The sequence below is a fragment of the Hemitrygon akajei genome, chromosome 7, assembly GCF_048418815.1.
Source record: "Hemitrygon akajei chromosome 7, sHemAka1.3, whole genome shotgun sequence".
Classification (NCBI taxonomy): domain Eukaryota; kingdom Metazoa; phylum Chordata; class Chondrichthyes; order Myliobatiformes; family Dasyatidae; genus Hemitrygon; species Hemitrygon akajei.
Window position 1 is genome coordinate 173017410 of NC_133130.1, and position 26445 is coordinate 173043854.

Consider the following 26445-nt stretch of genomic DNA (forward strand, 5'->3'; position numbering starts at 1 on the left):
CCACAAGGCATTAAAAGTGACATGGCAAGTTTAATAGGTGGCTTTACAGACTTACTAGAACCTTAGTGTTATAAAAGAAGGATATAATGAAAAAGCAGCAGTGAACGTTTGTGAAACACTGTACAACCTCAGCTGGAGCATTAAGGCCAATTGTGGGTTCACACTTCAGAAATAAACATGCACAGGAGATTGAATAGGAGATAGTGGTAATAAATTATTTTGACTATATAGAGATGTAGGTGAAACTGGTACTGTTCTACTTAAGAACAGGGAACAATAAGAGCATATTTGTTACAAAAAAGTTCAAAATTATGAATGTGGAGGTGGATGTGTCTTAAAAAGCTCATCTGGTTATATGAGGTTAAAAAAATTGAATGTGGCAAGCACAATGTAAATGGGTGGTGAAGCAGTTTCCAGAATAATTTTAAAAGGGATTTTAAAAGTATTTGATGTGGGGGGAATACAGTGATTAAATTAATTAGTTCTTTCAAAGATCTAGATGGGTTAAGTTGTGTCCTTTCTGTACTGAATCATTGTGTTTATGAGCAAAGTAAATTTATTATTAAAGTACTTGTATGTCACCATATACAATGCTGAGATTCATATTGTTGTGGGTATAATAATCCATAGAATAATAACATAACAGAATCAATGAAAGACCACCCAATTTGGGTGTTCAAGCAGTGTGCAAAAGGCACCAAACTTGAAAGTGAGTCCACAGGTTGTGGGAACATTTTAGTGAAGTCGAGTGAAGTTATCCCTTTGGTTCAAGAGCCTGATGGTTGATGGGTAGAAACTGTTCCTGAAACTGTTGGTGTGATTCATATTTAGTTCTCCAGCTGTGAGATTTTAATTGGAACTTGTGACACTAGCAGAGTTGATAGGGGTTCATGAAAATCAGGAGCCTGCAAATGGTGGAGATCTGAAGTAAATGGTGAACTCTCTGGAAATACTCAGCAGGTCAGGATGCATCTGTGAAGAGGGAGGTTAGAGTTTCAGATTGAAGACCCAGGAGATGGGTGAGAGTGGGAAGGTAGATGGTAGGAGAAGGGGGATGCGTTTCCCTGCTTCTCCCTTCACCCTCTCCCCCACCCTACCTAGTCTCTCCCATCACCTGCTAGCTTGTATTCCTTCTCCTCTGTCTTCCCCCTCCCCCCGCCAGCACCTTACTCTGGTTTCTTCCCCCTTCCTTCCCAGTCCTGATGAAGGGTCTCTTCCCAAAATGTCAATTGTCCATTCCCCTCCATAGATGCTGCACAGCCTGTTGAGTTCCTTTGGCATTTTGTGTTTGTTGCTCTGGATTTCTAGTATCTGCAGAATATCTTGTGTAAATGAATACCAAAGACAACCTGAAGCATTTGCCACTGTTTGCAACCACAAGTGATCACAGGGTGATCCACTGCAGCCTCCTCCCATATAGTAATACAGTAGTCATTGTAGGGCAATCACTTGAGTCGAGTATAATGTTCTCCAAAGGAGCTGTCTTCGGTGGTTGTCGAGGCCGATCTGGGATCCACATAATTGGGTTGTTAGTGTGATTCCCTTAATGGAGAACACCTGTGTGTGATTTTGTTTAATGTAGGGAATTTGAGGCACTGGCAGCAATCACATGGTTCTTGACAGATCGGAGATTGGGGACTATCACTGCTGCAGCCTTCTTTTGCCTTCACTACCTTTGTGATGTGTCATCATCTTCCACCAACTCCACCGTTGATGTCTTTGTCTGGAACCTCCCCCTTGACCTTACCACCACGGATGACCCTACCAGGAGCTAAGCACCAAATGGCTAAACTCCAGACAGCATCACTCTCAGGATCTCAGGAACTCAAAAATCTCTCCACCACAGCAAAGTGACGATCTTTTCAAGTGGAGGCCAAATCATTGGGTATCTTTAAAGCAGAGGCTGATAGCTTATTGAATAGTAAGGGTGTCAAAGGTTATGAGAAAGCTGGAGAAATCGATTTACAGGGAAAATAAATCAGCCATGATGGAGTGGCAGAGCAGACACAATGGGCCAAATGGCTAAATTCTGCTCCTATGTTTTAAAGTCTAATGGCAGTTTTAAGATATTTTGGGTTGTTGGAGATCAGTCACCTTGACCCTAAGTTAGCATGGCAGGAATTTCTCAAGGCTGGCAGCATCCTTGGCTCAGTCTTCACCTGTTTCAGAGGCATGTACACTTCCAGAGGAACAGAATTTGAGGTATTTTTTGACGATTTCATGATTTTAATTCCATTAGCTTATGATTACATGCAGTAAGATTTGAATGAGATTCGGGCATGGGCTGAAAATGACATTTAACATTTAATGCCAGACAATGAGCACTTCAACAAAGGAGAGTATGATTGTTTATCCTGGACATTCAATGGAATACATTTTGGATTTAGGCCTCACCATTAGCATTATTGGAATTGGGAAGAATGGTCACCACTCAGCACAAACTCGACTGGAGCAGACACAAGACCATAAAGCATAGGAGCAGAATTGAGCCATTTGGCTCATCAAGTCTGCTCTGCCATTTGATCAAGGCTGGTCCATTTTCCCTCTCAACCTCATTCCCTGCCCCCTCCCTGTAACCTTTCATACCTTTTCTTCTAATTAAGAAGGCAAAGTTACAAGAACAATAGCATGTAACACAGAAAAACTACAGCACAATACAGGCCCTTCGGCCCACAATGCTGTGCCAAACATGTACTTACTTTAGAAATTACTTAGGGTTACCCATAGCCCTCTATTTTTCTAAGCTCCATGTACCTATCCAGGACTCTCTTAAAAGACCCTATCATACCCGCCTCCACCACCATCGGCGGTAGCCCATTCCATGCAGTCACTACTCTCTACGTTTTAAAAAAAAACAAACAAACTTACCCCTGACATCTCCTCTGTACCTGCTTCCAAGCAGCTTTAAAACTGTGCCCACTCATGATAGCCATTTCAGCCCTGGGAAAAAGCTTCTGACTATCCACACGATCAATGCCTCTCATCACCTTATACACCTCTATCAGGTCATCTCTCATCCTCTGTCGCTCTAAGGAAAAAAAAGGCTAAGTTCACTCAACCTATTCTCGCAAGGCATGCTCCCCAATCCAGGCAACATCATTGTAAATCTCCTCTGCACCCTTTCTATAGTTTCCACATCCTTCCTGTAGTGAGGTGACCAGAACTGAGCACAGTACTCCCACTGCCAAGAGTCTTACCATTAATACTATATTCTGCAATCATATTTGACCTACCAAAATGAACCACCTTACACTTATCTGGGTTGAACTCCATCTGCCACTTCTCAGCCCAGTTTTGCATCCTATCAATGTCCCTCCACACTATCCACTTTTGTGTCATCAGCAGATTTACTATCCCATCCCTCCACTTCCTGATCCAGGTCATTTATAAAAATCATGAAGAGAAGGGGTCCCAGAATAGATCCCTGAGGCACTCCACTGGTCATCGACCTCCATGCAGAATATGACCCATCGACAGCCACTCTTTGCCTTCTGTGGGCAAGCGAATTCTGAATCCAAAAAGTAAGGTCCCCTTGGATCCCTTGCCTCCATACTTTCTCAGTAAGCCATGCATGTAACTTGCATTCAAAGTGTTCAAAAGTTTTTTTCCTCTTCTGTCAAGAGGATTGTGATGGAATACTGTTCACTGGTCTGGATTTGTGTAGCTCCAACAACATTGAGAGCAGAGCACCATCTGGAGCAAAGTACAAGATGGGGATCCGCACACTGCTCTGAACATTCACTCTCTTTACACTGATGCTAATGTTTCTTTATGATAGTTGGGTTAACAATCTGGACCTTCGTACATAATAGTGCCATGGGAGTACCTTACCCTCACAATGAATCAAGAAGGTGCAGCAGAGTAGTGTAGTAGTTAGCGTAATACTATTAGCGTAATGCTATTATAGCGCCAGCAACCCAGGTTCAATTTCATTGCTCTGTGTGAGGAATTTATGTGATCTTCCTGTGACTGCATGGCTGTCCTCTGGGTAGTCTGGTTTCCTCCCACATTTCATATAACCATATAACAATTACAGCACGGAAACAGGCCATCTCGGCCCTTCTAGTCCGTGCCGACGCTTACACTCACCTAGTCCCACTGACCCGCACTCAGCCCATAACCCTCCATTCCTTTCCTGTCCATATACCTATCCAATTTTACTTTAAATGACAATACCGAACCTGCCTCTACCATTTCTACTGGAAGCTCATTCCACACAGCTACCACTCTCTGAGTAAAGAATTTCCCCCTCATGTTACCCTTAAACTTTTGCCCCCTAACTCTCAAATCATGTCCTCTTGTTTGAATCTCCCCTACTCTCAATGTCCTCTTGTTTGAATCTCCCCTACTCTCTATAGGTGGACAGTTTAGTAGGTTAATTGGTTTTGGGTGAAGTTGGGTGAGTGGGCTTGTTGAAGCAGAAGGGTCTTGCGTCGGTAAGACGAAAGAGCTGATTGTGGACTTCAGGAAGGGTAAGACAAAGGAACACATACCAATCCTCATAGGGGGATCAGAAGTGGAGAGAGTGAGCAGTTTCAAGTTCCTGGGTGTCAAGATCTCTGAGGATCTAGCCTGGTCCCAACATATTGATGCAGTTATAGAGAGGGCAAGACAGTGACTTTACTTCATTAGGAGTTTGAAGAGATTTTGTATGTCAACAATTGCACTCAAAAACTTCTACAGATGTACAGTGGAAAGCATTCTGACAGGCTGCATCAGTACCTGATATGGGCGGTGGAGGCAGTGGGTGGCTACTGCACAGGACTGAAAGAAGCTGCAGAAGGTTGTAAATTTAGTTGGCTCCATCTTGGGTACTAGCCTACAAAGTATGCAGGACATCTTCAAGGAACGGTGTCTCAGAGAGGCAGTGTCTATTATTAAGAACCTCCAGCACCCAGGGCATGCCCTTTGGTAGGGTATTCTAGGACAAGAGGGCATTACTTCAGGATTGAAAGACGTTTTTTAAAACTGAGATGTGGAAAATTACCTTAATCAAAGGGTGGTAAATCTGTGGAATTTGTTGCCATGAGCGGCTATGGAGGCCAAGTCATTGGGCGTATTGAAGGCAGAGATGGATAGATTCTTGATTAGCCAGGGCATCAAAGCATATGGGGTGAAAGCAGGGGATTGGGAATGACTGAAAGAATTAGATCAGCCCATGATTGAATGGCGGAGCAGACTCGATGGGCTGAATGGTGTACTTCTGCTCCTATATCTTATGGTCTTGTGTTCTTTTTCTCACTGTTACCATCAGGTAGGAGGTACAGAATCTTGAAGACACACACTCAGCGATTCAGGAACAGCTTCTTCCCTCTGCCATCCAATTCCTAAATGGACATTAAACCCTTGAACAATACCTCACTTTTAAAATACATATTATTTCTGTTTTTGCATGATTTTTAATCTATTCAATATGAGTATGCTGTAATTGATTTACTTATTTATCATTATTTTATATTTTTCTTCTATATTATGTATTGCATTGAACTGCTGCTGCTAAGTTAACAAATTTCATGACACATGCTGGTGATAATAAACCTGATTCTGATTCTGTTACTGTGCTGTATCTCTCAAGAAGATGAGTTCCCTGCACTTTCTTAAGAGTTATTAAGGGTGAACACAATGATCAGGTGACAGCTGGCAACCCTGTTCTTAAAAGGTAAATTTTTAAAAAAAGACAAAAGGTAATTTCTGTGACAAAACCATCCTTGTGGATGAACTAAATTTACTGTAAAGTGTTTTTTTTTAACGTTATACAGGATAGAACTCTCTTGTTTTAAATGACTGGCTGTGCTGGGGATTAGTTCAGCCTAAGAAAGAAATTCAATACCGAGCAGCTGACTGTTTTTCTCCAGAAGCAACTACTCTAAGTAAATCCTCTTAGTGTTGAAGTATTAAATTTCTACACATATGTTACAATTTTGAGCGAGCTTTAGTGCTACTTAGCATTTTTAGATTGATGAGTTGGTGTAAAGGCGGATAAGAATTTGCAACGTAATCCCTGTCTTGTTTTGAAAGGTATGATATTTTGTCTCCAAGTGTGGATCTGATTACGTAAAGCAGGGGTTCCAAGCCTTTTTTATGCCACGGACCCCTACCATTAACCGATTAACAGGTTGGAAACCTCACTTAAAGGGAACAATTTTGGACTCTTTTGTTCACCTTCCAACCTCAGTCCAATTTCTCCCTCTTTGCAGTCTTCACAGTTTACCTGATTTACAGTTTACCCATCTCTGATTTGCTTGGAGATGTTTATTGCAGGAACTCAGTTTTATGGTTGGTCTCTAGGCGATAATTGTGTGTTCTGTTTAGTTCTGGACTCTTCATCCCTTGCTGAACTTGGCACATCAAGTAAAGCACTGATTCTTGCTGTCTTGTTTGAAATAATGAACCAACAGTGTAAAAATGATCAAAATTAGTTTCCATGTCAAAAACTAATAATGGTAATCTATCAGAATTTTATTGTAACAAGCGTCCCAAGGCACTTTATATACAGCTATAGGTAGAGATCTGTGGAAGGGGAAATTAGAAAGGAAGTCTTGGTTATAGAAATAGTTTTGAAAGTAAATTTCAAGGGAACAAAAGGTGAAAATTAGTCTGGATTTGCCTGAAGTAGAAATAATAATTTCAATATCAAAGCAAAGTAGGTATTGGGGAGGGAGGCAGCGTTAGGGGATGTAAGTTGTCAGATATTGTGGAAACATAACAGCGCCTCTACTTCCTCAGGAGTCTGTGGAGATTCGGCATGTTACTGAAAACCTTGGCAAACTTCTATAAATGTGTGGTGGAAAGTGTGCTGACCGGCTGTGTTACGGCCTGGTATAGGAACACCAATGCCTTTGAGTGGAAAATCCTACAAAAGTTAGTGGATTCGGCCCCGTACATCACCAGTAAAATCCTCCCAACCATTGAGCACATCTACATGAAAGGTTGCTGTAGGAAAGCAGCACCCATCATCAAAGATCCTCACCTCCCAGGACATGCTCTTCTCTCGCTGCTGCCAACAGGCAGAAGGTACAGGAGCCTCAGGACTCATACCACCAGGTTCAAAAATGGTTACTACCCCTTAACCATCAGGCTCTTGAACAAAAGGGGTTAACTACACTCATTTAAGTACTCTTTTGTCTTGTTATTTATTGCTATTTATGTATTGTCTGCACTTGTACAGTTTGCAGATCCTGTTTATAATTACTGTTCTATAGATTTGCCCGCAGAAAAAGAATCTCAGGGTTGTATGTGGTGACATGTATGTACTCTGATAATAAATTTTACTTTGAATTTTGAATGTGGAAGCTGAAATAGAACTCCTTTTACAAGATTCAAATGGTTTGTTGAAACAGGTAAAGAGGGATAAGTCCTTCAAGTAGGAATCTATATTCAGTGGCCACTTTCTTAGGTACAGGAGTGGAACCTGCTGTGGTCTTCTGCTGCTGTAGCCCATCCACTTCAATGTTCGACGTTTTTCTGCATTCAGAGATGCTCTTCTGCACACCACTGTTGTAATCCATGGTTACTTGAGTTATTGTCGCCTTCCATCAACTTGAACCAGTCTTCCCGTTCTCCTCGGACCTTTCTCATTAACAAGGTATTTTCACCCACAGAACAACTGCTTACTGGATTTTTTTTTTTTTAAATTTTGCACCGTTCTCTATAAACTCGAGAGACTCAGGAGATTAACAGTTTCAGAGATACTCAAACCACCCCATCTGGCACCAACAATCATTCCATGACCAAAGTCACTTAGATCACATTTCTTCCTCATTCTGATGTTTGATCTGAATAACAAGTGAACCTCCTGACCATGTCTGCATGCTTTCATGCATTGAATTGCTGCCACGTGATTGGCTGATTAGACGTTTGAATTAATGAGCAGGTGTACCTAATAAATTTACCATTGAGTTTATGGTGCATGATGGTAGCTTTGATCGTCCTGGTTTTTGACGGTAGGAGTTGTAATGCTTAAAAGTGGAATGATGGATTTGTAAGTGTCTCTGTACTGTCGGACTGGTTAGGTGAGAAAGATAGTGAGGTGTAACTTGTCAATGGCATTACATGCATGGTTGATGTGCTGGTGTGGATTTGAAGAAAACCCAGTGAATAGTAAGATGAATTGAAAGATAATGAGGTGATTTGGGAAACGGTTGAATGGTGTTGCTGCGATGAGAATGGCAGCAGTGTTAGAAGGAGAGAGAGGCCTTGCTAAGCTGTGGCAGTATGTCCTTTCCAGCTAAATAAAGATTCTTCCATCACAATCCTTGGAGTTATGTCAGTTAGGAATACTTGGTCTCTGTATATTGAATTGACATGTGAGGTTGAAGATTTTCTTTTGCTACTGGAGTTAGAATAAGCCATAGTTAAGGGTGTTCCCCCCCCCCCCCCAAAAGGCCATCTGAAATCTATTTTTATTGCCCATTTTGTTGTACTGTATGTTGCCAATTTTCAAATTATTTGATATTTTAGCATAAATTTAAGCGTGCACGGCACACGGCAGCAACAGCCTTTCGGATCTGGTGCTACTTCAGTTTTTTAAATTTAATTTTAATTTTTTAATTTAGTTTTTAAATTTAATTTGAAGGCACAATTAGGGTTTAGGACAATGGATAACAGTGACTATCTACCATCACCAGATACTGCTACAATACAGAGATCTCCCAAAAACAAACCTTCATGAAAATCTGCTAGTTAGATTGCGCGACCTCAGCTGGCTGAGGGAATCGGGCCTGTAGTCCTCAGAGTCGCCTGATGCCGGTGGCCACTTTCTTAGGTACAGGAGTGGAACCTGCTGTGGTCTTCTGCTGCTGAGCCCATCCACTTCAATGTTCGACGTTTTTCTGCATTCAGTGATGCTCTTCTGCACACCACTGTTGTAATCCATGGTTACTTGAGTTATTGTCGCCTTCCATCAACTTGAACCAGTCTTCCCGTTCTCCTCGGACCTTTCTCATTAACAAGGTATTTTCACCCACAGAACAACTGCTTACTGGAAGCAGAAGCGAGGCGAGCAGGCAGGAGTCCGTGCCAGGAAAAAAGTAAGCCCTAGCTGGCCGGCTCTCCCGTCCATTCTGCTCTCCAATGGACATTAAATTGGACTACATCTGTGGCAACAAAATACTTGGCGGGAGTATAGAAATGGACAGAATCCTGGACACCGCCATTCAGCTGTTTATTTATGTAACAGATTTTCCTCCAGGCCATCGGACTACCAACCTAATGTCACAATGACAACAAAACAAATTGACTTTGCAGTTTCTGGAATGTAAAGTCTAGTACTGCTGGGAATTAGAAGAGACTGTAAAGGATTTTGTTCTTTTAAATTTGGGATGAGAAATATATTGTAAGCCAGATAACACTTAAATTCTTCCTATTCTGTTACTGTTGTAGAGAGGACTAATTGTGGACTAATTGAAGTAGTTATACTGTAAATATCAAGCAGTGTTAAAATGAACTCCCTGTGCAAAACACAATCAGGTTTTCAACAGCAAGTCTACAGTATTAGCAGCTTGATGGAAATCAGTATGTTTTCCTTGAAGGATCATGATGATGATTAAACAACTTCAAAAATGGAACAACTACTGATAAATTGAGCATTTCAAATGACTTTTGACAACTCTCATTGCTGTGGTTTTATCGGCTGTGATTTTGGTTGCTTCATTTCATGAGCTAAATGGAGTCTGTTGTGCATTTGATGTTTGCTTTGCGTCACCGTCGTGCATTTCATCCTCCAAACATTGCTTTGATGGTTTAATCCTCAAGTAAGTCAGGCACTATATGAAGACCTCATGTTGTACAAACTAGTGTCAGTTTGTAGAGGACGTGTAAAAGCGAGCTGTTTCGAGAATGAAGTCAAGCAGTATATAGGTAAAATACTTTCTGGCTAGGTAATACGTTGCTCATTACCATCAGGCTCCTGAACCAGCATGGTTAACTTCACTCACATCAACTCTGAACTGATCCCACAGCTTAGACTCACCTCTAAGGACCCTGTAATTTAGCCTCTCAGTGTTTGTTAGTTACTTGCACAATTTGTTGTCCTTTGAACATTGGTTGTCTGTTTATCGATAGTTTTTGTAAATTCTCTTTTAAAATTTCATTTATTAATTGAACTACAGCACAGAATAGGCCCTACTGTCACTTCGAACTGTGCATCACTCAACCCCCGGTTTAACCCTGCCTGATCACGGGACAGTTTACAATGACCAATTAACCTACCAGCTGGTACATTTTTGGACTGTGGGAGGAAACCAGAGCACCTGGAGGAAACCCATGTGGTTACAGGGAGAACATACAAACTCCTTACAGACAGCAGGAATTGAACCCGGGTCGCTCGTACTATAAAGTGTTGTGCTAACCACTATGATACCATGCTGCCTATTGTACATCTTTATTTTCCTGTAAGTGCCTGCTCGAAAATGAATCTTAAGGTAGGATATGGTGACACATAGGTAGTTTTATAAATTTATTTTGACTTTCACTTGATCTCAACTACCTCTACCTGACTCTTGCCTTGTTTTCCTGAACAGAGCCTCAGTATTCTTCCACCCCAACCCCGCCCATCAGCTCGTGTTCCCTAAAAGCTTTACTTAATGTGCAGAATTAAAAGTAAAGAATGACCACACAAACTCAGTGACATGGACTTGATAACTGAAATTGCATATATGGTTGGCAATGTGTTGGATTTAGAAAAAATGGATCTCAGACACTTTCATACACACTAACTGATAATTATGGGGTAAAACATTTAAGATTTATAGAAGAGATTCAATAGCATAAAACAGTTACATATTTAAAAGCTGTAATAGTTAGACAATAGGAGGGGGATATTTATTACTTTTCCTTCCTCCTCCAACCCTTTGGCCAGACTTTGTCTTCCTCAGACTAGTCTGAATGTTCAGCCACTGTTAACGTACATTGTTCTGAAGTGATTGCTTTATTTTCCTGGAAATGCCTGGAGGAAACTGAATCTCAAGGTAGTATATGGTGACATGTACATGTACATATAGCTAGGGTGCCCTTTGCACAATACTGTATTTGTCAACGTGGAGCGGAGAGCGAGCTTGTAAATCTGGTGGGCGTCAAAGGATGCTGGGAATGGCAAAGGTGGAGTGCCACGAGAGGGGTGAGGGACAGGTGGTAGAGTAGTAATGCTAAGGGTGGGGGTTGGCACAGTTGTAGACACACCCAGACCTGAGATACATACCAGGCAAGATCATTTGATTCCAAACAAATGCTTCATTAATCATTATAGAAAGTCTCTCTGGTGCTTCCCGCTCCTGCGCGCATGTACGTACACGTGTACACACTCCCCCCCCCCCCCCCCCCCCCCGGGTCAATATATATATGTGTGTGTGTGTATGTATGTATGTGTGTATCTGGTTGGAATCACTACATTGAAGAATACTACTTGACATGTACCTGTTTGTACTTCAGATGCCAAGAATCCACTTGTGGTGGTTGACAGTTAAAATCAGTGATGTGAGGCTGTGGTTAAAAGATGCTGGTGACAGTTTCATTGATAGCTGAGCAACATAACCCTTTATTCATTTTAATTTTGTAGTTAGAAACAAAAAGTCTACCATGTATATTTACTGATGGCTGTTAACAAACTCTTAGTTTTAAACTGAATGAAGTCACTAATTTTTTCCAGTATAAATAGAAATTCATTTGACACCTTTATTTTAACCGAGGGCAGTGTTAATTGCAATGTCATTTTGGATTTGATATCATTTCACAGCTTTTCCATTTCCAAATGAACAGTCTGAGTGTAAATTGAAAGTATTGCTGTCATTTGTGGAGTTGACGACTTGCAATAGCTGTTGTGACTGTGATCTGAGTCATCGGAGAGACACTGAAGCTAGTGGTATAAAGGTTTTTTATAATTCACCGGGGCAAGCAGACATTCTTCTGGAGACCTTGCTTGGTTGCCCCAGTAGGAGCAAACTGAAAGATCACTCAGGGTTGGTGTTTGAAATAACAGTAACGGGTGATTTGTTTAAAAACTGGTGCACACCAGGAGATAAGTCAAAGCTCTATCTGAGCATGAATTTGGTACAGCTTTTACATGATCACTGTTGAATCACAGATGGTGATGAATCAGCAGAAAGGAGAGAGATTGAAAATCAGGCTAAATAGTGCCACAGTAGCACCTCTTCTCGATGTCAGCAAGACTAAGGTTATTGACTTCAGGAGGAGGAAACCGGAGGCCATGATCTGGTCCTCATCAGAGGCTCAGAGGTGGAGATGGCCTGCAACTTTACATTCCTCAGCGTTATCATCTCAGAGGACCTGTCCTGCGTGCGGCACGAAGAAAGTACAGCAACACCTCTACTTCCTTGGGAGTTTGTGAAGGTTCAACATGACATCTCAAACTTTGACAAACTTTTATAGATGTGTAGTGGAGAATATATTGACTGGCTGGATTGCAGCTGGTATGGAAACACCAATGGAAAATCCTACAAAAAGTAGTGGATACAGCCCCATCCATCACTGGTAAAGCCCTCCCCACCCACCAATGAGTACATCTAGATGGAGTGTTGTCACAGGAAAGCAGCATCCTTTATCAGGGAGCCCCATCATCCAGGTCATGCTCTCTGCTTGCTGTTGCCATCACGAAGAAAGTACAAGAGTCTCAGGACTCCCACCACCAGGTTCAGGAACAGTTACAGTTATTACCCCTCAACCATCAATCAGGCTCTTTAACCAAACGGGATAACTTCACTCAACTTCACTTGTCCCATCACTGAAATATTCCACAATCCATGGACTCACTTTCAAGGATTCTTTATCTCATGCTCTCATTATTTATTTATTGCTTGCTTATTATTTCTTTATTTTTGTTCTTTTTGTATTTGCAGTTTGGTGTCTTTTGTACACCGGTTTAACACCCAGGTTGGTGCAGACTTCCATTGTTTCTATTATGGTTATTATTCTATTATAGGTTTATTGAGTATGTCCGCAAGAAAATTAATCTCAGGGTTGTACATATTATATATGTACTTTGATAATAAATCTACATTGAACTTTGCTGCATTCTATGACTCTACTTTTCCCTGTCCATTAGCACAATCACATCCTTATTTACTAGTTATTATCCCTTACTATTCTTTTTCCTATGAAACCTGCAAACTGAACACGTTTTTCTACCCTTAAGATCAAAGGTAATAACATTAGGTGATCTAATACAATTTCAATAGTTACAATAACTATTACTGTTACTTTAATTTTTTGTGTTGAGAATGCTTCCTTTGACTAACTTATCTACAGTGGGAGACATCTCTGGATGTTCAAACACCTTTGCTGGGATAAAACAATTCACATAGATGGTCTCAAATCTTCTGGGGACAGCGATCCCAGACACCCAAAACTAATGTAAGCTCTGATTCTGAGTACACAGCTATCCCAACAACTGATTGATGTGACCACGACCATGTACCTATGACCATGTTTGATGCACTAAGTGACAAAATTAGTCTGGCCTGCCTGCTTGAACTCCGTCACAATGCTGCAAAATAACTTAGCCCACGTCGCCTGGTTTGATAGCTTCACATTAATTTTGAGAATGGAATGAGCAGTAAATGGGTAAAGTAGTTTCTGCTAGGTAAAGAGCCTGTTGGTAATGATGCTCATCACTATTAGGCTTATGAACTGGTGTGGATAACTTCACCCATCTCAAATCTGAACTGATTTCACAACCTATAGACTCACCAATTGTTATTTGGTCCTTGGAGGTGAGGCTATAGTTTGTGGAATTAACATGATTCATCATGGCAAGCAGGCCAATTAACATAACCCCGTTGTTTTATGTATGGCCGATGCAGTGGAGAATGTCTCATGGTCACTTCACTTTTTAAGCCGTCTCTTGGTATACAACCCCCTGCTGTGGCCAGCCGCCTGTGTTCTGTAGACAGTGCTTATTGCAAAACTGTCCTTTTAACTTCAAACTGTTACCGCTTGCAATTCACATTAAGATCTGGAGACTGGTTCTCACTTGAATTAATATCTGCTATATTGACATAATTTCCTAACTCCAGAAAAATCCTGAACAATAGTCACACACAGATCCAATCTTACTGTTTTCTCATGTTTTTTTATATATGTTGCACAATATGAGCATTCTTTGACATGGCTTGAAGTCTAGGTGTCTGATTATTTTTTTTCTAAATTGCCTTTCACAGTTCAGCCTGCACCCCCACAAATATTTTAAAACTTCTAAGATTTCTTATCAAAACTCTTTGCAACATTTTTCTAATCAAGTGTATCCTTGGAGGCTCTATTTTATTTTGTAAATATTTTTATACAGTATGTGGTGAAATGTTCTGATGAGGTACTGTGACAGTACAGTGGTGTTAATTAGGAAGAGCAGCAAAACTCACTGTACATGAATTAGCTTTATTCCACCTCATGTCTGCACATGCTGTCTTGTTTTCACAGATTTCGCTAACAGCAGATGGCTTGGATGCTGACCTCTGGAAGGACGGCTTATTTAAATCTAAGGTCACTAGATATCTCTGTTTTACGAGATCATTTTCTAAGGAAAACGTGAGTTCAAATTAATGACTTTCAATTTTTATAGTTATCAGTTTTGGTATAAAAAATGAGACCTATTAGGGTTGAAGTGTATTCGGTAACCAGTTTAGGCACACTGACTGCAAAATTAATGTGGTTTTAATAAGCACAAGAGATTCTGCAGATTTTGGAGGAGCTCAGTGGGTTAGATAGCTAAGAGTTGAATGTTTCAGGCTGGGACCTTCGTCACAATTGCCTTTAATAATGTGGCTGTGTTTTCAATAATATGGTGGTGTTCTTTCTAATACATAGATCAATCTGATTTCTTAGAATGAGGAGCACAATTAGAGTTTTTAATCTAATACAGTCCATGCGATTGGAATAGCTTCAAATTTTGTTTGGCTGAGATTTTGTTTGTATAGTTAATAGAAGGTGGAAGTACCCAGTCTTTTGAATTTTTAGTTTGTTGCAGGAACCTGACCAATACCTTCACAACAAGACACTATTTATAGATAAATACAGTGATGTTTTATGGTTGGGCGTGCATCTTGCACATTGTTTACCTGGTTTTCAAAGAAAATGCCAGTCCTGTAGTCTGGAACATCTGAGGTATCTGGTTATCTTTTTGAGGGAATGAGCAGCAGAGGTAGCCATTGCTCACTCTCTTGAAGCAAGTAATCAGAAAAGGGCAATGAAGCCCTGTTTAGCATCTATTCGTAATACTGTGGAATGCAAAGTTTCATTTTTAAAGCAAATTAAGTCTAAAAACATAGACCATTACAGCACAGTACATTCCCTTTGGCCCACAGTATTGTGCCAACATTTTAACCTGCTCTAAGATCAACATAGCTCTTCCGTTCTACACTGCCTTCCATTTTTCCATCATCCATGTGACCATCTAATTGTTTCTTAAATGTCTCTAATGTACTTGCCTCTACCACCACTCCTGGCAGGGTGTTCCAAGCACCCACCACTCTGTGTAAATTTAAAAAAAAAAAAAAGAAACTTATCTCTGATATCTCTCCCCCCATCCCCCCCAATACTTTCCTCCAATCACCTTAAAATTATGCCCCTTCGTATTACTTTTTGCACTCTGGAAAACAATTACTAACTATCCACTTGATCCATGCCTCTTATCTTGTACATCTCTATCAAGTCACCTCTCATCCTCCTTTGCTCCAAAGAGAAAAGCCCCAGCTTGCTCAACCTCTTCATAAGATATACTCCTGGTAAACCTCTGCACCCTCTCTAAAGCTTCCACATGCTTCCTATAATAAGGTGAACAGGACACAACAGAGTGAAGAGATAGGAAGTTTCTGTTTTTTGAACCATAGCAGTGCGTTCATTCAATTTGAGTATGACGTTCTCCTAAGAAGTTTCCTGTTGCATTCTCTGCCGGCTGCAGAGGTCGATCTGGAATCTGTTCTGGTGCCGTGTGGTAAGAATACGTGGTGATTGTGGTTAGAGGTTGGGTCTTTTGGTTTTTCAGCCTCTCCCTCTGCAGATGCATCTTACCTGTTATCAGGCCAATATTCTTGTTGCTTCATTAACAGGTTATTTAATTTTTTTCCTCTCTTATTATAGTTATTTACTCTTAGGAAGTGCGAGACCCTCTTAAGAACTCCCTCTATAACCCCCCCCCCCCCCGGCCCATTGTGTCTGGGGTAGGAATGTTAGAGTATGGAGTGATGTGGGAACATAGCCTCTTGGCAGGGCATGCTGGAGATGTTGCAGTATGCTGTCTTTATAACTAGCATAATTTAAGGCTATAATTGCCACAGTATAGTGGCAGGGTGGAGATGCATCACTACCAAAGGCGCTCCTTCCCTCCACTAGTCTGCAGGTCACCTTTGGGCAAGGTGCCGAGCCCCCCCGATCTGAGTGATATGAGGCCAAGGGGTCAGGTGATGGATGGTTGTATGAGCAGCAGGTGCATTTTGCAAGTCCTGGTTATAAGACTTAAACAGTCTCTGAAGAGTATTTATAATGGCTGGGGTCAGCCACCCTGTAAAGGCACTGCCTAGCAGAAGGCAATGCTTCTGTAGAAAAATTTGCCAAGAACAATCATGGTCGTGAGACCATGATTGCCTACGTCATTTGACATGGCACATAATGAATGAACAAAATGTAACAGTAACCCCATTCTGTAGCACTGTGGTTGAAAGATAGTGAGAATGGGAGTGATAACCAAACAGTATGCTTCATTGTATTGAATTACATTATACAGAAACAGGTCCATGCTAGTAGTCTTCACTTGACCTTTTTTCCCTCTTAGCTAACCACATCAGTGTAATTTCCAAAGCAACCTGTACAGTACTGTGAAGACGTCTTGCATACACAGGCATACATTTAAGACTTTTGCACAGTACTGTAGTAATTTTATGTATTGCACTATAGTGCTGCCACAAAAAACCCCAGATTTCATGTCATATGTGAGTGATGATAAACCCAGTTCTGTTATAGGTCTCTATCATGGACTATGAGTTGGAAAGAGGCAGGGAGAGCAGAATCAATGTTGGAAAAAGGAAGCATTGAATAAATAAATGTTCAATAAACCAATTGTTTGAAATCACATGACCTTGCCTGGTGTCTCAGGACTGGGTGTATATGCACCCGCGCCACCCCCCTGCCCCTGCCACTTCTTCTCTGCCATCCGTCCCACACCCCTTTTGCGGCACTCCACCCTTGCTATTCCTAATATCCTTTGCTCCCACCAGATTTACAAACTTGCTTTCTGCTCCACATTGACAAATACAGTACTGTGCAAAAGTCTTAGGCACCCTAGGGAATATGCAGCCAGGGTTGGTAGTGGGGGTAAATGCTGTAGAGACGATTAAGAGTCTCTTGGATAAGCACATGAATGTGCTGGTAATGGAAGGATATGGACTTGTATAAGCAGAAGGGGCTCATTTAGCTGTGTGTTGAATTACAAGTTTAGTTAGTTTGGCTGAATCTCGTGTGGCAAAGGGCCTGTTCTGTGCCATAGTGTTCTGTGTTCTAACATTGCAAGTTATCCAACATACTTCACTGAATGCTGAATGTATTTGAATTAAATTTACAGAGTCACATCAAGAGATGAGTAGGGTTATGATTAGGGTTAGAGAGGATTTGGGGTTTGATGATCATGCTGCCTTTTTTTTTCTTGCCTTCATGACTACCCGAAGAAGAAGAATTTTAGAGTTGTATACTTTGATAATAAAGTGAACCTTTGAAGGAAGGATGAGAGGCAAAGGTTTGGAGAATGAATTCCAGGGGTTGAAGGTCTGTCGGTTTCTGACTAGGATAACGGTGGTGAGGGATTGTGTCAGAAAACAGAATGTGGCATCAACAGAGCGCAAACCCTTCAAAGGGCTTCAGAGAAGAGGGGATGGTAAGAATAATAAGAGAGGCCAAAAGTCGAGTTTAATCCTCAGATCTGCTTTCGTTTTATTTTTGTATTCATCCAATGTTCTAGATCTCAAATGTAAAAGAGATGAGGGCAGTAAACATTAAAATTCTAGCAACACACACAAAATGCTGGAGGAACTCAGCAGGTCAGGCAGCATCAGTACAAATTAATAAACAGTCGACGCTTTGAGCTGATGTTGATCAGACCCAAAAGACGCAAACCAACTGGAGTGTTCAGGAAATGTGGTAATAAGTGTACAAGCACAATAAAGTAACTTAAGTCTAATTTATTATCATAAAACGGAAAGCACAAGTAAACCACATTAAATGTTACATAGTATGTTACAAACATTTCAGGGCTTATGATTCTCGGTCGCTCCTCGATTGTTGCCATTTTCGGGAGACTTGATTGCCGCCATTGTTGGAGGAGCTCCAAATTCTGACTCATGAAATCACCCTGGGTCCGTCCTCGGCACTAATCGATGGCGATTCCTCAGTCTAGGTGAAATCCCAAGAACCGAGTGAAAGTGCCTCAACAAATCAGGGGTTCAATGCACAAGCATGGCAAGGCGCATAGAAACAGATAAACTCTTTGGTCTTTTGTTTTCATGTCACTGGTGCCTTGAGGATAAGAAAGAATCAGAGGCTATTAGCAAACATTTAACAAACCTACAGTGTAAGAATACAGCGGCTATTAACAAACGTTCAACAGACCTACAGTGTTTAACTTGTACAGACGCCTTGCACACTGCAAGCTCACAAAGAGCTGAAATGTCACTAGGGATTGTTCAGACTTTCATCCAGTATTACAAAATTTAATGCACTACAACAGCCAAGACCCTTCTTCCGTACTGGAATGGAAGGAGATAGATGTCAGAACAAAAAGGTAGCGGGAGGGTAAGGAGGATAGCTAGAAGGTGGAGCCAGGTGGGAAGGAAAGGTAAATGACTGGTGAGGAAAGAATCTGATAGAGGAGAGTGGACCATAGGAGAAAGGGAAGGAGGAGGGGATCCTGGTGGGGGTGATAGGCAGGTGAGAAGAGGTAGGTGGCCAGAGTGGGAAATAGAAGTAGAGGGGAGGGGGAGGATTTTTTTTTAACCAGAAGGAGAAATTGATATTCATGTCATCAGGTTGGAGGCTACCCTGAGGGTGACCTCATCTTGGCAAAAGTGGAGGCCGTGGACCGACATATCAGAACAGAAGTAGTAATTGGAATTAAACTGTTTGGCCACTTGGAAGTTCTGCTTTTGGCAGATGCAGCGGAAGTGCTTGACGAAATGGTCCCCCAATATACAACGGCTCTGCCATCGGAAAGTTCCGCTTTTGGCGGATGGAATTCTGAGAAACATTGTCTCTGAAAGCTGCTATCAGATTTTTTTGAATGGTCCATGAACACTACTTCATTATTCATCATTTGAAATATTTATATATTCTGTACCCTTATTTATTTTGCAAAGTTTATGTCTTGCACTGACTACTACTGTGGCAACACAACAAATTTCATGACATGTAACAGTGATAATAAACCTGATTCTGATTCTGATTAATCTGCTTGGGCTGTGACAGTAATGTCATCTTTGAATTTCTTTCATCCTGTGCTTCGTCTTTAAGTTATCAATCTCACTGGTGCTCTACCACCAGTTCTCCCGCTTTTGACAATTTATCTTCTCATGATCTCTGTGTTTTATTGTTCCTCTATCAGAGACCACCACTGGTTCTCTTCTTCACTCTTTCTTTCCTACTGAGGGTTTTGAGCTTTTATTTGTCAGAGAAAATTGTTTCCCACATCTCCTCTGTCAGTCTCTTTTCCATCAATCCCATTTTCTAAGATCCAGTGAATATAAGCTGGTTATAGTCACATTTCACACAGTAGCTGCCACCCCCCACTCTCGAATCTCTATGGTCAAGGTGCATTGAATAACCTGCAAGACACCTTGACAACTTCCTCAATCACTGGGATGAGGTACGACTGAGATTAACCGTGCATATAGAGACCAATACTGCACACACTGCTCCAGGCATGGTCTTGCCGAAGTTCAAAGTAAATTTATCAGAGTATGTATGCCATATACAAACGTGAGATTCGTGTATTGTAAATATTGTATAGTTGCAGCAAGACTTCCTTAACTTCAACTGTATCACATTAAAGATGATCATTGTCATCTGAATTAATTAACTTTGTCTTTCATTAACCAGTGTACCAGGATCTTTCCACGTAATCAACATTTACCAGTTTCTTCATAAGACCATGAGATATAGGAGCAAATCTGCCATTTCATCATGGCTAATCCATTTTCCCTCTCGGTCCCAATCTCCTGTCTTCTTCCCATATCCCGTTATGCCCTGACAAATCAAGAATCTATTAACCTCTGTCTTAAGTATACATTTAGGAGGAGCATACAGGGAGGAGAAACACCTGTATTCCATCTAGGGAGCCTCCAGCTGGTGGCATGAACATCGAATTCTTGAACTTTCGTAATGCTGTCCCCACCCCTCCCTTCACCATTCCCTATTCCCATTTCCCTTCACCTTTTCTTATCTGCCCATCACCTCCCTCCGGTGCTCCTCCCCCTCCCCTTTCTTCCATGGCGTTCTGTCCTCTCCTATCAGACTCCTCTTTCTCCAGCCCTTTATCTCTATCACCAATCGACTTCCCACCTCTTTACTTCACTCTGTCTCCCAATTTCAGCACTCATCTACTACCTTGTATTTCTTCCACCCCTGCCCCATCTTCTTACTCTGATTTTTCATCTTTTTTTCTCCAGTCCTGATGAAGGGTTTCATCTCGAAATGTCGACTGTTTACTCTTTTCCATGGATACTACCTGGCCTGTATTATTTTCTTAAGTATTCCTCCAGTATTTTGTGTGTGTTCCTTAAATGTACATAAAGACCAGCTTCCACAGTGGCCTGTGAGAGAATTCCATAGATTAACCATTCTCTGGCTAAAGAAATTCCTCCTCATCTCCATTCTAAAAGGACACCTGTCTATTCTGAGGCTGTGTCCTCTGGTCTTAGACGCTCCAATCTCAGGAAACATCCTCTCCATATCCACTTTATCAAGGCGTGTCACTCTATCAATTCAATAGGTTTCAATGATGGCACACCTCATTCTTCAAAATTCTAATGAATGCAGGCCCAGAACCATCAAATACTTTCAAGCTAGAAATGAATCCTAGAATAATTTTTGTGAACCTCCTTTGAGCCCTCTCCAGTTTCATTGTATCCCTTCTATGATAAGGGGCCCGAAGCTGCTCACAATACTCCAAGTGAGGCCTCAACAGTGCTTTATATAGTCCTAACATTACAACTTTGCTTTTATATTCTAGTCCTCTTGAAATGATCACTAACATTGCATTTGCCTTCCTCACTACAGACTCAACCTGCAAATTAACCTTTAGGGAATCTTGCACAAGGACTCCCAAGTTCCTTTGTGCCTTAGTTTTTTGTTTTTTCTCCCCATTTAGAAAATAGTCAGCCCTTTCATTTCTTCTACCAAAATGCATGACCATACACTTCCCGAGACTGTATTCCATTTGCCATTTCTTTGCCCATTCTCCTAACCTAAAACATTATGTATACTTTCTCAAAACTACCTGCCCCTCGACCTATATTTATGTCGTCTGTAAACTTTGCAACAAAGCCGTCAATTACATAATCTGACATGTAATGTAAAAAGGGGTCCTAACACAGACCCTTGTAGAACACCAGTGGCCACCAGAAAAGTCTTCCTTTATTGCCACTCTTTGACTGCTGCCAATCAGCCACTGCTTTATCCATGCTGTAATCTTTCCCGTAATACCATGGGCTCATAGCTTGATCATGTGTGGCACCTTGTTAAAGGCCTTCTGAAAATCCAGGTACACATCAATTTTCTTTTGTCTATCCTGCTTGTTATTTCTTCAAAGAATTCCAACAGATTTGTTAGGCAAGATTTTCCCTTGAGGAAACCATGCTGACTACAGGCTATTTTATCACGTACCTCCAAGAACCCCAAGACCTCATCCTTGATAATCGATTCCAACATCTTCCCAACCACTGAGGTAAAACTAACTGGCCTATAGTTTCCTTTCTTCTGCCTTCGCTCCCTTCTTGACGAGTGGAGTGACATTTGCAATTTTCCAGTCCTCCGGAACCATTCCAGAATCTAGTGATTCTTGAAAGATCAATACTCATTCTTTCACAATCTCTTCAGCCACCTCTTTCAGAGCCCTTGGGTGTATACCATCATGTCCAGGTGAGTATCTACTTTCAGACCCTTTAGTTTCCCAAGAACCGTGGTAATTTCACACACTTCATGACTCCTGACACCTGGAACTTCCACCACACTACTAGTGTCTTCCACAGTGAAGACAGATGCAAAATACTTATTCAGTTTGTCTACCATTTCCTTGTCCCCCATTACTGCCTCGCCAACATTGTTTTCCCAGCAGTCTGATATCCACTCTTGCCTTTCTTCTACACATTATGTATCTGAAAAAAAATTGGTAACCTCTTTAATATTACTGGCCAGCTTGCTTTCATATTCCATCTTTACCTTCTTAATGACTTTTTTTAGTCTTTTAATTTTTGTTGGTTTTTAAAAACCTTCCAATCCTCTAACTTTCCACTAATTTTTGCTCTATTGTATGCCCTCTTTTTGGCTTTTATGTTGGTTTTGACTTCTGTTGTTACCTACAGTTGTGTCATATTTTTCAAATACTTCTTCCTCTTTTGGAATGTATATATTCTGTGCCTTCTGAATTGCTTCCAGAAATTCCAGCCATTGGATCTCTGCCATCATCCCTGCCAGTGTTCTTTTCCAATCAATTTTGGTCAACTCCTCTCTTATGCCTCTGCAATTCCTTTTACTCCAGGGTGAACTCAATCATATTATGATACTTGCCCCTTTTATCTTAAGCTCTCTAATCGATTCCAGTTCAATGCACAACACCCAATCTGGAATAGCTGGTCCCTAGTAGACTCAACCTCGAGCTGCTCTAAAAGGCCATCTCGTAGGTACTCTAGAAATTCCCCCTTCTGAAATTCAGCACCAACTTGACTTTCTCAATCTACCTGCATATTGAAATTCCCCATTGACTATTGTAATATTATCCTTTTGGCATGCATTTTCTATCTCCTGTTGTAATTTGTAGACCACATCCTTACTAATGTTATGGGGGGTGGGGGGGAGTTCTGTGTACAACTCCCATCATGCATGGTCTTATTACTGTAGTTCCTTAGCTCTATCTACAAATGATTCAACACCTTCTGAACCTATGTCACCTCTTTCTGTTGATTGGATTTCATTTTTTTTTATACCAACAGAGCGAGTCTGCCCCATCTGCCTTCCTGCTTGTCCTTTCAATACAATGTGCATCCTTTGACCTTAAGCTCCCAGCTATAATCTTTCAGCCATGATTCAGTGTTGCCTACATCATGCCTGCTAATCTGCAACTGTGCTACAAGTTCATCTACCTTACTCCGTATACTGCGCACATTCAAATATAACATCTTCAGTCCTGTATTCACCCTTTTAAGTTTTGTCTGCCTTTTACGTTACAACTCATCCAGTTGACTGCAATTTTGCCCCAACAACAACTCTCCTGAAAACAAATAAATACACAAAATGCCGGCAGAACTCAGCAGGCCAGACAGCATCTATGGAGGAACCCTCCTGATGAAGGGTTTTGGCCCGAAATGTTGTCACTACCTCCTCCCATAGATGCTGTCTGGCCTGCTGAGTTCTGCCAGCATTTTGTGTTTTTATTTATTTCCAGCATCTGCAGATTCACTCGTGTCTCCTGAAAACACGTTGCTTCTGTTTGTAAACCATCTACCTCGTTTTCAGCACTAACATCCACCTTTCCTGTGATAATTCTTGCATTGAAATATAGGCATCTCAGACACTAGTTGCATCATGCTCAACTCCTTGTAGTTCACCTACATTCTTGGCTATGTAAGTACTGACAAAGTGTGACACTAATACTGTCTGGGGCATTGGAGTTCATTTCCGGAATCCTGTGTAAGGGTTTGTACATACTCCCCGAGAATGCGTGGGTTTCCTTTGGGTGCTCCAATTTCCTCCCACAGTCCAAAGACATATCAGTTAGTAGGTTAATTGGTCATTGTAAGTTGTCCTGTGATTAGGCTAGAGTTAAGAAGGTGGGTTGCTACGTGATGCGGATTGTTGGGTCTGTTTCACACTGTAAGTTCCAAGTAAATTTATTATTAAAGTGCATATATGCCAGCAAATACAACCCTGAATTCTTGTGGGCATCATCAGTAAATCCAAGAAATATAATCAATGAAAGACTGTACCCAACAGTACAGACAAGCGACCAACGTGCAAAAGACACAGGTTGTGCAAATACAAAATAAAAGAAAGAAATAATAAATAAATGAGCAATAAATATTGAGGAAACGAGATGAAGAGGATGTTTTCTTTGGTGGGGGAGTCTAAGGCCAGAGGGCACTGCCTCAAAAGGGAGGGACATCCTTTTAAAACAATGACTGAGGAGGAATTTCTTCAGCCAGAGGATGAATCTGTGGAATTTGTTGCCCAGGCAGCTTGGAAGCCAAGTGATTCGGTATATTGGGCTGATGGATTCTTGATTAGTCGGGGACATGAGGGAATACAGGGAGAAGGCAGGAGATTCGGGGCAGAGAGGGAACATGGATCAGCCATTATGAAATGGTGGAGCAGACTCAATGGGCCAAATGGTGTAATTCTGCTTCTAAATCTTAATGGTTTTATCGTTCAAGAATCCTTGAAAGTGACTCCACAGGTTGTGGAATAGTGCAGTTTATCCCCTTTGGTTCAAAAGCCTGATGATTGCGGGATAATAACTGTTCCTGAACCTGGTGGGTGTGTCTAGAGGCTCCTCTGATGCTTTCTTCCTGATGGCAGCAACAAGAAGAGGGCATGGCCTGGGTGGGTTATCTCCAAGTAGATAAATTAAAGATAACATGCCGTAACAGCTCCAAAATACCCTGTCAGTGGGCTTCAAAACATTGCACTCCTTTTTTTTAAATTTAAGTGAAGATCTAAGTACCTGAACTGTGAATAGATTCAGATACATTGAGATGTTCTGTTGTAAATTCTGCTTTTATTTGCACTTAGAGAGCTAAATTCTTAATCTAGATTCCCATCTGTTGTTGTCTTAGTTAATTGTCTGTTAATCTTTCACTAAGTAAGTGAGAATGAAGACTGAGGTATTTGGAACCTTGGTATCCTGTAGATTTTTAACTTTTTGATTCAGTATTGTGTTTTTCGCAATTACCAAATAGTGTGAGTGCCACTGCTGAAATTAAGGAATTTTGTGTAATTAAATATCAAAACTTTGGAACCTGAATACAGCTTGATTCAGTTACTGTACCAACAAACTATCAGAATGACATTAAAGCCTATCTGGTTCACTAATATCTTCAGGGAAAGAAAAGCCATGGTTACCTGGTCTGGCCGATTAGTGACTGGGCCTCACCAATGTGTTTGACTACTAACTCCTCCCTTTAGTGGCACTTAGGGGTACACATTAATGTTGTGAATACCCACATATTTTAATTGCCTTTGTCCATCTGCAGTGTGACTCTCCTAAGAATTATGGAAACTTGCAATACTGAAGAGGGTCATATGGATCACAAACAGGAGAAAATCTGTGGATGCTGGAAATCAAGCAGGCTGATGATGAGTCCCGATGAAGGGTCTTGGCCTGAAACGTCGACTGTTTGCTCTTTTCCATAAATGTCGCCGGTCCTGCTGAGTTCCTCCATTATTTTGTGTGTGTTCCAGGGTCATAGGGATTATTATCATCTTCAGAGAATCGGCATCAGGTTTAATATCACTGACATATGACACTGACAAATTTGTTGTTTTGTGTAGCAGTGCAATGCAATACATAAAAGAACTCCAATTATGATTTAAAATAATTAAATTAAGTAGGTGGTGCAAAAAGAGAGTAATAATAGTGTGATAGTGTTCATAGGTTGGTCATTATAACTAAACTCAATCTCTCGATTGGTTTCATTATTTATCACAAACTGCAGTACTTTCCTTTCCACGTTCTATCCCATGTCAGGTTCTGTTCACCCATCACGCCTGCTGGATTACTCTCCTAATTCTCTTCCTCTTTTTAAGTTTATTTCAGTTTTACTTTAATACCTTCTCCATGTATACAAATACCTCTTCAACAATTCTCTCTCCCATTATGTCCCAAAAACTGCTCATTACTCTCAAATCCAATCATGCTTAATTATCATTCAAAACCATACATAGACACAGCTGAACAAGGCAGTGTTCCTTTGGGGCCAAGATGCAAAAATATAAAATTGGCGAGTAACATAATTCAAAATATCGAACAAAGAAGCATATTCACTCAAAAAAAAAACATAGTCCAAGAGCCTGAGCAGCAACATCCAGCAATTGACGGTACTGTCTCCCGGCAGTTTCAGATGCATGTATCCAGCCTGTCATTCTACCCCCACTGCTTGAATACAGGACGGCAGCACTTACGCGCAAGGTCAAACTCAAACCAGCCGAGCCCAAACACGCTGTAGCTCTCCCACGTCTCTTACGTTG

At 41.1% G+C, this 26445-nt stretch overlaps 1 protein-coding gene across 2 annotated transcripts in view; it reads left to right on the plus strand.

Annotated features, from left to right (window-relative positions):
- Window positions 1-26445, plus strand: part of LOC140731182 (multivesicular body subunit 12B-like) — a 276241-nt gene that overhangs the window by 53907 nt on the left and 195889 nt on the right. For both annotated transcript variants that reach the window (XM_073052625.1, XM_073052624.1), the window contains exon 3: window positions 14428-14535. In XM_073052625.1, the coding sequence (XP_072908726.1) occupies window positions 14428-14535 (108 nt within the window). The remainder of the gene's footprint in view (window positions 1-14427; window positions 14536-26445) is intronic.